At 36.3% G+C, this 12406-nt stretch overlaps 1 protein-coding gene across 1 annotated transcript; it reads left to right on the forward strand.

Moving 5' to 3' along the window:
* Positions 1-5787: 5787 nt before the first annotated feature.
* On the forward strand, positions 5788-6108 carry LOC140145658 (uncharacterized). The gene has a single exon (XM_072167344.1). The coding sequence runs from the start codon at positions 5788-5790 to the stop codon at positions 6106-6108; it is 321 nt and encodes a 106-aa protein (XP_072023445.1).
* Positions 6109-12406: the final 6298 nt, after the last annotated feature.

Raw genomic sequence — 12406 nt, forward strand, 5'->3', positions numbered from 1 at the left:
CTCCATAATTTTGTCTCTTAAAGGCAAACAAATAATTATTTTTATTGGCCTAATCCGCAGACACACCTCTAGACTTCCTGTTTGTATTGATTGAACTACTATTCATCTCCAAAAGAAGTCGGTATACCATCTGGCTGAGAAAAAGAGATAATATGTCAAACTGGACTTGTCTTTGAAGAACTTTAAATAAATTTGAAATTGTAGTCCTTATTAGCTTGTTCAACCAACCTGATCCCCCAACTAAAATAGTTAGTTTAGATCATACTTATCATTTACGGTAGTTTATGAGAAAAGTGATAGCACCCACTGTTGTGTGAAGAGATTCATGAGGTTTGTAAATAATTATAATTTGGAGTTTTCATATTACAAAACCAAACTTATCACGCTGACCTGTCTTGAACGACATGCTTCTTGATTTCGTATGTTTGCATGTACATACTCGCAGGTAATGCAGGTACGGAAGTAACACGAATAAATTCGTGCAAAACAAAATTTAATAGTAACCATATAAAAACAGAGATTTAAGCACCCCTGAAATGACTCTAAATGCTCCCGGGTATGACAAAGAAAAACAAATATCCTGAACATATAACCACGGTTTCATTACCCAGAATAGGCATATCTCGTGCATTATCATTATCACAATATAAATTTGATGAGAAGTCTTTTTGCGAGTTGGGCGCCATAATAAGAGCAGCAGCGTTAGTTTTGTATCCCTGGATCGACGCGCGCGCAATTTAGTTCTAGGATTTTCTATAGCAATATAAAATATTATAGAGACAGCAGACATATATTCATTATTCTGTTGATGTAAAACGGAAAAGTATATTATCAATATTCCCTTTCTATACTTTTAAGTAATGCAATTTGTTAATATAAATGTCATTGCAGACATATAAATTCGTTAGTTTCTACATTGTAATTACCATAAGAAATTTGTTTTCATCTAATCATACGGTAGAACTAGGACAGTGTGGTATACGTTTTGTTCAAAATTGCAAATACGATGCCAAGTGATCCACTTATTACCCCAACCTAAATATATTGTGTTTTAATTTCACACCTCAAAATTGTTCATATGGGACTGGAGCCACAGAAGATGTCACAACACTGACAAAGCGCGGTGCCAGTTTCTAAGAATTATACTAATTTAAAGGCCCATTCAGTGATTTACTCATCCGGACGGTCGTAAAAATCATCAAAATTCAGATTTTGGTACCTTTGTCATTGTCATAGATGTGCTAACATAGTCTGCGAGTGGTTCAGCCGAAAGCCGTGTATTTAAGACAAAAATAAGACATCTTATTGATCGAATCTGTAATTTAGATACTGACAGTATCTAAATTAGCTACATGTATTTGAATGGGATTTGAACTTCGTCAGTACTGCTGTTTTCTTTGTTTTTTACCAAATTTTTCATTTCAAAAATACCAAATGACAAATTTAAATGACTTATCCTTTCACTTTTAAGCAATTTATAAACAATTTTAATTTTTTTTACACTTGCGCTGCTGGGATCACTGAATGGGTCTTTAAGGGATCTAAAATGAGCGTTTATTGCGTTTCGACAGTATTTTTGTGGCACATGAGAGCACCTCAGACCTATCGAATTGTATTCGGAATACGAAGCATGTCTTTCTGATAGCAAATAATTTTCATTTTTTGAAAATCACAATATAATAGGCCTACAAATTTTATGATAAATTATAAAATTTGATATTTTTCAAATTTTGATATATAACAGTCCTCGAAGTAAATTATATAAATCTAATGATATATTCTTAATGTATGTAGCAGGAGGAAAAGCCGTTCATACCCCAGCCCTTAAGGGTTCATGAAATGAAATTGTGCAAATAAATGAGCCCATTATTATTTAGTATGGTGTTCCACTATTCTTATCCAAAGATTGGTGAATAAATATTTATGTCACAGGTGTTTCAATCACGATTTTGTGTTGATATTTTATATGGTACAATGCTCTGATGATACGCGCCGAATTTGGGTTAAAGTAAGTCAAAATATGATCGCTGATTACATTTGCTTCTAAGCAACGAAACATATCTCATCCTTGATATTTGAATTTCTCATTAGCCAAACGTCAATGATCGACTAACCCATTATAGTTTGTATTTAGTGATAAATACTTGCAGCTTATCTACAAATCTGCATTCACAAAATACTTTTTCTTGACAATCCTTTTTCCATCATTAGTTTGCTTACACATGAATGTAAAAAAATTAGGTGTTCGTGATAAATGGTATACTTTTGTATGAATAATTTTAACAACATATATGCAACATTAGATTTGGAAATACGTTTTCACAGTAAATCAAATACTTAACTTTGTGTATTGTGTTGAAGTAGAAATGTGTAACAACGAAATGCGATGCTCTATATTAACATTTAATGTATAGGAAAATTATTATTTTATTTTCCAATCTAGTAGTATAGCAGTAGTAGGCATACCGTAGTGTATCGTAGTGTATCTTTAAAAACTACGACAGAAATTATGTATTACCCATGGAGCATTGTTAATCTTGTCACAAGCTCACAAGGGTTATTAGTCCAAAAACCAAATAAAGTCGTTATAAATCCTGATCCGTACCCTAACCCTAACATTAACCTTCAAAATAACCGTAACCTATAACCTATAGCCATAATCATAACCCTAAACATAAACACAACCCTAACCCTAGTCTTAAACATATCCTGACTCTAATCATAATCATGATCTTAACGCTAACTTAACCCTGTATCTAACAATACCCCCAACTCATATACTAACGCTATCCCTAACCCTAACTAAAATGCCCTAAACCCTAGTGAAGACATTCTGTATGGTCAAAACATTAACAGAATAATAATTGAGGAAAATACTTCAACATCCAGTAAAAGCCAACACTTGTCCACAAACTAATGTTGACAATTATTTTGAACATGTAGAATTTACGAAAGGAATCAATTAGATTTGTTACAATACGTGGAGAATACTAAATTGTAGACGAATTATACTTAGAGCATAAAGGTAGTTGTTTTTTAGCCATTGGAGTACATCTATCGTCTCATATAACACGGGCGACATCATTATTTTAAGTAAAACAACGAGACGAAGCCGAGTTGTTTTATAAAAACTAATGATGTCGCCCAAAGTTATATGAGACGATACAGATGCACGACAACGGCTAAAAAATACCTTTATTTTCATTCTTAAAAACTTCAATTCAAATAAAAAATATCATAAGTATTATAATTTTAATGAAATGTTGCCATATGCCTCCGATTGGTTCAAATAGCGAGTACGCGTATCGCGTTGATTCACACGCGCTGAACCGTGTGATATTGTGTCATATCACACGGGTAAGAACCAATAAGATTGCAGGTACGTTCTCAAGTGTTTAAGAATTGACAGTATTTGATCTACTGCAACCGATATATTTGCTGTATTTTATCTACAGATCGATCGTCGTTTGGCCAATAAACTGATTACTATTTTGACTCGTTGATAGTATCCATCTAATTGGACATGGCAATATGGCAAACATAATCCCGTTACCATGGTGCAGTGTATATCATATCAAAATTACGTGTGTTGTGGTGATTTGTATCTTTATCATTAATAACACGATTGCATCAACATGTAAGCGTGCCTTGTAAAAGTAGGACACCCCAATTGTACACAAAAACAGGTGGCGTAAATGGGGGGCAGGGGACAACGTGTCCCGGGGCGCCATCCTTAGGGGCGCCAAATTGACCAATTCAGCATCGATTCTGCGCCCCTTTAAGCTATGAAAGTCAGCATTTCAGCACAAAATCAATTGAAAGAACATTTTAAAACCGACATTCAACTTCTAGTAACCCAAATTAATTAGTGGTAGGCCTTATTTGTGTAAAAGTAAAAGTAGGCGAATAGGCCCGCGCACAATCACAGACCTGGATTTTGCAGACGATATTGCTCTTCTAGCTGACAACCTCAAAGACGCGCAAGAACTGTTACATCTTGTTGAAGCTGCTGCACAGAAAGTAGGACTAGGAATGAATGCCAAGAAGACCAAGGTAATGCTGTACAAAGAAACTCCGTCTTCAATAAAAACACTGGACGGAAGCGAATTGGAGATAGTGCAAGACTTCAAATATCTAGGTGCATGGACTGCCAGTAGTGAGAAGGACTTCAACATCAAAAAGGCACTTGCTTGGAAAGCATGCAACAGCATGGACAAGATCTGGAAAAGTACGTCTGCCAAGAGATCTAAAAGATCAAGTTGTTTACCACCACTGTAGAATCGGTACTAACATATGGCGCTGAACCATGGACAATAACCACCACAACGCGAAAAGCCATGGATGGCTGCTATACCCGTCTCTTGCAGGAAGGCACTAAATATCTCATGGCAAACTCACACCACCAACAAAGAATTATATGGAATCTGTTACCAATATCTGAGAGGCTCAAGATTAGAAGGTTAAAGTTTGCAGGGCACTGTGCAAGAAGCGAAGAGGAAGCAGCTTCAATTGTTCTTATGTGGCAGCCCAAACATGGAAAGCGAACAAGAGGTGCACCCAAGAAGATTATATCAAGATGTTGGCAGATGATACGGGATTAACAGGCCCAGACATCAAGAATTGTATGCTTGACAGAGCAGGTTGGAGAGCCATTATGGGAGTCCGACTACAAGAGTCGACATAAGCAAAGTAAGCAAGCAAGCAAGTCCTTATTTGTCCAAAATTACGCAATTGTTTCAAGAATTGGGGGCGCGTCTAAGATATTCTCGGGGGGTAGGGGCGCCAATTGTGTTCCTTGCCCCGGGCACTACCAACCCTAGTTGCGCACTGTCCGTTTATAAACCGTTTGACCATAAACGTTTGACAAACGTTTGTCATACGTATGGCGAAAACAGGTGTGTAATAAAATAAAAAAAAATCAAAATTATTTGATATCAGAAGAATATTTCTCCTATTCGTAATGCAATTAGATATAAGGCAGATAATATGGTACGGTCAAACTTCTATCCTGTGTCCAGTGAGCGTACCCATATAACTAAGTATAACGTAAGGGGTAACAATGGCTTCACAACCCTAGCAAATTACACGATACAATTTCCCAAGCAATTGCTTAATGTTGAACATCTCCGAACACCTTTCAACAGATTACGCAGTGTGATTTTGAATGGCATAGTAAAATGGATAAAATGAGGATCGTGCATGCCATAATGCAGAGACGTGTTCTATACTTTCACGGATATTGCTCGCAGTTTAATGTAAAATTAATGTCTAATGTGAATGAAAAGTGCAGGAAATACGTTGTTCGTGTCTGTAAATAGGGACATAACTCACCTACTAATACATTGGTTTCCGACTCGAATGTAGCGAGAGTCATTTCCAAAAAAAATTATTAAGTTGCCTTCTATATACCCTTTCATTTCGATGTATAGTATAGCTTGTTATCTTTATGACTTCCACACGATTCTTACTCATCTCCAAGTGTGTAATATAGATCAACGAATGTATTCTTTTAATGTAATAAAAATAAATATGAGAGCAAAAAATTCAAACTAAATCTTGGTACAATGTTATCATTGTCAATGCAGCTCATCCGGGACTAATATCTAAGGTGTTTTGTTGAGAATGAAGCTGACAAAGCTAAATCTGAGAATCATCAAGAGAACATTCAAGTACATTGATAAAGAGAGTTTCTCCATCCTGTATAAAGCCTATGTTCATCCACATGTGGAGTAGTGTGTCCAGACATGGAGTCCTTACCAAGTTAACGATATCAAAGAAATCGAAAAGATGCAAAGAAGAGCTACTAAACTTGTACCAAGTTTAAGAGAGAAGCCATATCAGGAAAGGCTTGAAGAATTTAATCTTTACCCGTTAGAGGTCAGAAGATTAAGAGGAGACCTGATAGAGGTATTCAAAATCTTGAACGGCCTAGAAGATATCAGACCAGAGGAGCTCTTCACCAAGTTACACAACACAGACACCAGAGGACACAACTTTAAGCTCTTCAAGAAGCAGCTACACAAAGGCTTGAACCTGAGGAAGTTTTTCTTCTCCCAGAGAGTGGTAGATACATGGAATAAACTTCCTAAAGAAATCAGTGAATGTTAAGACAACAAACCAATTCAAGGGCAAAATTGACAAGTTTTGGAGCAAGAATGGATATGGGGACCTAAAAGGCTTAAACTATAAGTGCAAGTGTAAGTGACGGTACAACGGCTGATTCCATTGGCTTCCATTGACCACACACGCTTGAAAGCGTGACCCCCAACAGTACGCCCAATTGTTGAGGTCTGAAATACAGTTTGCATTATGTTGGAAAACGGATGATTTCTGGGGGGATTCAAAGAATAAGGTTGTCCTCACCCCAATAAAATATCAAATTTTGTTTTTATTTACGTTAAGGGTGTCAAATTATGTTAATTAATTTCAAAACCAACACAATACGCTAATGTTGACATAAGACTTATGTCCTGTCATCTGTCTGGAGATCATATGCATGTAGTCTGGATACGGTCACTGAATTAACTATTCTACCTTAAGGGATCTGGAATGAGCATTTTGAGCGTTTCGACAGTATTTTTTGTGGGACGTGAGAGCACATCAGACATATCGAATTGCATTCTGAATACGAAGAATATCTTTCTGATATCAAATAATTTTCATTTTGAAATTCACGATATAATACAAATTTTATGACAAATTATTAAAATTTGATACTTTTCACATTTTTGATATATAACAGTCCTCAAAGTAAATTTTATAAATCTAATGATATATTCTTAAAGTGTATGTGGCTGGGAGGAAAAAGCCGACGAGTCAATTGAAAATTTTGACCTTTCATATTGAAGATATGGATTTTTCTCACAAAAAGAACTTTTTTTTTTTGGTGTTTTGGGAAAAATCCATATCTTCAATACGAATCAAAATTTTCAATTGATCGTTTTAACTTCATCCCACCTACATACACTTTAAGTATAAATCATCAGATTTATAAAGTTTACTTCTGAGTACTGTTAAATATCAAAAATATAAATATTTAATCATTTCCCAAAAAAATGTGTATTACATTGCGAATTTCAAAAAGTCTAAATTATTTGATATCATAAGGACATTCTTTGTATTCAGAATGCAATTCGATATGTCTGATGTGCTCTAATGTCCTAGAATAAATACTGTCCAAACGTTCATACCCCATCCCTTATGCAATCATACAGTATTATAATACCAGGGACTGTGTTAGTAGTCCTACAGGGGTATATCATATACCTACAGAAGTCCTAAAGTGTTTTGTCCCCTTTATTTACCCTAAAAATGCAAATTTAAAAAGAGTTTCTAGCTAGTGATGCCAGTACATTTGTCTATGTCATGCCACTGAGGAGCAAAAATCCCTTTTGGGTTCAGAGGATAGCAATAATATAATGTATATGCCTATACAGGGTGTCCCAGAATGATCTGTACCGGGAAAGATGGAATTTTTTAGGTATAAAGGGCATGTTGAGTGGTCATATTGTTTTGCATTTTAAGTTTTACATATATTTAGCTTTCTCAGATTTTTTTTTTTTTAAAATTGGACGTTTCTAGTAGAAGTTATAGAAGATTGGGTAAAAATGGTGAATTCTAAGTTTTGACAACGCAACCTATTTTGAAAATCTGTAACATTACTAACCTGTCAGCACAAAGTTATTTGGAAAAAGTTATTTAGGTATTTTAGTTTAGTTGTGCCCTGTTCATATTTCCACTAAATAGCCGATATCTGTCTATTATTTATGACGTTACGAAGCAATTATTATATGGAAATAAGGATTTGTGGCCTAATCCCATTCTCTCTTTGGCGGTAGTTTTAAATATAGTTATTGTGGTGTGAGGTCCATGTCATTTGAAATGCTTGCAGAGATCGAACTGGTTGTGGTACAGAAAAGACGGCTCCTCAATTTACTGTACAGCAGCGTGGATTTCTTTCAAAAACTTACTGGCAAAATGGCAGCTTTGTTGAGACGCAAAGAAGATTCATTAGACGATAGTGTATAACGTAAAGAAGTTTGACGAGCACGGAACTGTCAGGAATCGGCAGAGTGAAGCTTCAGGTGTTCGTAAGACTGTAAGAACTAGAGCGAACATTGCAGCTGTCCGGCAAGCTTTAAGGCGGGCTTTAAGGCGCAACCCCAACAGTAGTTGTCGTTGAAATGCTGTGCCAAACATCCCACGTTCTTCATTTAATCGTATCGTGCCATTTTTTAAGGTATGCGAGTAGTTTTCATCGATTTTACATTATTGCATGCCACGCCAAAACAAATAAAGGTAGCGTGCTGAAATTAACAGAATAAGTAGGAGACATGTTCACCATTATAATGCTGGTATCAAAAATAGATACACTGCCCGTTTTCTATTTTTAGCTATTTTTTGCAAACACGGTACAAATCATTCTTGGACACCCTGTATATTTGAAGTATAAGATACGTGTATGACATATGCGTGGAAGCAACGCGGCGAACATACTTCTGCTGGGATTGTAAGCCTGAAACGTCTTCTAACATACATGATATGATCACTAATCATGACCATGACGTTTTCAATGCATATCAACTCTTTCTAACGTTTATGCAACCACTAAGAAAGGAGAACCTCCCAAAAATATTGATATAGTATTGGCTTTAACTGAAGAACCACAAGATCTATGGAAACATTACGTTTTGTTACCTGGAGAGATTTGATCATGTCTCACCCCCTTTTTCAACCAAATCAACGGTAATAACTCTTGCAGTGAGGGATCAACATTTAACCACAAATTGCCTCGGGCAAAATTCACTTCCTGGGAACTAAATACCACACAAGGTCAGTTTTATGTAACTCTCGAGGTAGTGAAACGTAATGATACAAATGCGATTATTGGCTTCCATGACTCATTTTCCTGTACAGGGTGTCCAAAAAAAAAGAGGCCCCTCATTGCGCCCTCTTTTTCTCCTATTTCTGAAAAGTTGATTAAATATATTTTGGTATGTAAAGAAACCTTTAATCGTTAGCTTTAATAAACTAAAACAATTATTTCAATCGGCTCAGAACTTTTGAAGATATGCCCTTTTGACTAAAAGTACCCGTTTTTCACTCTGTCCACGGATAGCAAACAGAGTGGTTGGGATGGCTCATGTTGTGGAGTGGCCTGCACGATCACCAGACCTCACACCTATTGATTTTTTCCTTTGTGGCAAAATCCAAGATCTTCGCAAACCGTCACGGCAAACGTATTACTGAATGCATTCGCAAGTATCCGGATGGTACGCAACGCAATTGATGCAATGAGGACCAGGGCTGAAACCAGGTAGAGGGCAACCAGGTAGAGGGCAGAGCAACACAGTAAACTCATTCAGAAGAACTAAAGACAAACCAAGCAGCCTTTTAGGGCTACCTTTTATCCTAAAAAGAGAAATGACTTATGTTGTAAATAAAAAAGAAAGAAAGCAAGAAACAACAAAGTAAGAAAGTAAGAAACACAATAAATATCCAAGAACAAATAGGTAATTGCAAGTAAAGCAAAAGAAGTCCCATTCGGCATCCATTTTACCCACAAATTAATGACACTATTAACAAACTCCATTGCCCATACACCCACCGGTAAAGCCCATTCCATAAATAAAGTTATTTTATAAAGTTATCATTGAGGAATGTTTGATATTCATGCATGGTATGTGTACTCCTTTTCAATCTTACTCAATCGGGTACATTTCTTTAAAAGAGCATATCTTCAAAAGTTGTGAGCCGATTGATATAATTGTTTTGGTTTATTAAAGCTAACGACTCAAGGTTTCTATACATATCAAAATATATTTGATCAATGTTTTAGAAATAGGAGAAAAAGAGGGCGCAATGAGGGGCCTCTTTTTTGGACACCCTGTACAGGAAAATGAGTCATGGAAGCCAATAATCGCATTTGTATCATTACGTTTCACTACCTCGAGAGTTACATAAAACTGACCTTGTGTGGTATTTAGTTCCCAGATCAATGTATTAGTATTACGCTTCATGTTTTAGTTCAATGTCGTCTCCTGTCATCCAACTCGCCTTGAAATGTTTTGCTTTTCTCTTCTGTGTATTATTACTATGATTTATCTCTAAAACAGATTTTACATGCCCAAAGATATAGCATGTAGATAGTAACCACTTCAGTTCTTCTTGTTCCTTTCATTACAGCCCTTGAAGCATTATAAAAACCTTGAATCAATACGACGCGGAAAGCATTGGAAATACACGTTCTACAACAATAAAGGTAGTGGTTACTGAATTACCCATAATATGTACATCTGTAGAATTGTTAAAATCCATTATTTTACTGTATTAATATGAGTTTTAAGGGTATACGAGGTATTGTTGGTCGAAGCAGCAAAAAAATCGATTTTCATTATCTGAATCAATATATTATTGAAAATAACTTACTTTGGTGTTTTGCAAAAGTTCATTCTACAAATCATATACTTTGAAAACTTGCTTAATTTATTGTTGTTAATGAGTTATGTACGTTTTACAAAAGTGTTGTTGTTTCAGCCCTCTTTACAACATAACTCAAGAGCCACAGGACCTACCAAAGTATATCTGTGATATTTGAATTCTTCTACACGCTCGCTACGAATTGAGCAATGCAATTTTTTGCTAAAGCTCACTACCATTCGCAAGATGCTGATGAAGAAGGGTTTTTTGGCTGCTTCGACCAACAATACATCGTATACCCTTAACATTTAACATATTGAAATGGAACTTTTGCCATTTGAATAATGCCAATAATACATGTACCCAAATTGTGTTTGCAGAAGCTCCTATTGTCAGTGTTTGTACATTAAAGAATAGACTGATTTAAATAGCTATCTACAGAGATCTTTGTCATGAGGTGCCAGTTTCACTCTGTCCTAATCCTTCTAGACGGACAATACCCACACCGGCCGACGGACTATATCTAAGCCGGCCGACGGCTATTATATCCACGCCGTCAGTCATGCCTGACGGCGTGTTTTGTCGTGCTAAATGTTGAGTCTAGGGCACCGACACTACCTCATTTGCATAGCAAAATGGCCCGTCCCCTCCGCAGCCAATTTGTTTTATATACAATGTATATACCGTATTGTCATAATACCAATATTTGCCATAATATATAATGAGTAATATTTAGCAACGTAAATGTGCAGTTCATATGCACAAACGAATACTTTATGATATTCAGGTTTGTGTACATCACATATAACATGTCACATAGGAGGTCATACGTGTTGACCTTCATCTATTGTATTTGTTCATCTGTGTATGGAGAGGAGACACGCCATTAAACGCCATTAAAACTCCATCAGTATTAGGGCGTAGTTCAGTGAACTCACCGGTTATTCCAAGTACTTTGATAATGCAGATAATATGTATTAAAGGGGGGTAACCCTATTGGTTTTGGATATGGATTGTCTTTAAAATTACATAATAATATCAAATATCTCCCCCTTTATGCTGCTTTGTGAAAAAACGAGAGCATTTTCAGCGTAAATGTGAATAATAGCCAAATTTGTAATCCAATGCCGTGTATACGTGAATTGCATTCTGGGTAGGCATGCAACAACAACAATTCCCGTTCGTATGACGAATGCTGACATGCTGCAATGCCAGGCCCGTATTGAACGGAAAATATTTGTTTTTTTTTGTTTTTTCGTACCGTTTCAGAAAAAGGAAATAAAACATATTTCCCTTGCAATATGTACATTTCAAATGAATATAAAAAGTTTGGGTTAAAAATGGAGGAAAAAAACCTTCCGATACCGGGGTTTTGAACCGAGTACCTCTAGGGTAAAAGAGAACGGCGCGCGCTAGCTAATTGAGCTATTTCACCAACTGAAATAATCAAAGGAATTGTTTTAATTATATACGGCGGACCGTCTCCTCAGCGAACTACGCTAAGTGTAGTCTCGCGGCCAGACTGTATGTGACTATCACGAGGATCGACGAGTGTCAGACCGACGCAAACTGGCTGTGAGGAGACTACACTTCCTAGCGTAGTTCAGCTTTTTTCTTCCCATGATCCGAAGTAATTTTTATTGTTTACAAACTGGTATACCTGTAAAACCACAGTGATTCATGATTTCTCCGGAAATACATCGACTTGGAGCGTCAAATTTCAGGATAGTAATGAGAAAAATAGTATCTATTATGTGATACCAAAACCTCATCAGCAATGAAAAAAATCGGGGGGATGATGCTGTCGATCGGGTTACGGACCTTTAATGGGTCGAGGCGATTGCATTGAAAAACCTAAATTATTCATAACAGTTACGTAATCAATCGATAGTACGGACACATTTCATTTGCAAACCACCAAAATTCGTGATCTTTTAGCGTTGGAAAAGAAACCACGTGATAGAGTGCCCTCTCAAGAATATCTATT

Source organism: Amphiura filiformis, unplaced genomic scaffold, assembly GCF_039555335.1.
Source record: "Amphiura filiformis unplaced genomic scaffold, Afil_fr2py scaffold_529, whole genome shotgun sequence".
NCBI lineage: Eukaryota > Metazoa > Echinodermata > Ophiuroidea > Amphilepidida > Amphiuridae > Amphiura > Amphiura filiformis.

What these genes read in the sequence shown, in the direction of transcription:
- LOC140145658 (XM_072167344.1), top strand. Translation starts at nt 5,788, where the DNA reads ATGCAAAGAAGAGCTACTAAACTTGTACCAAGTTTAAGAGAGAAGCCA.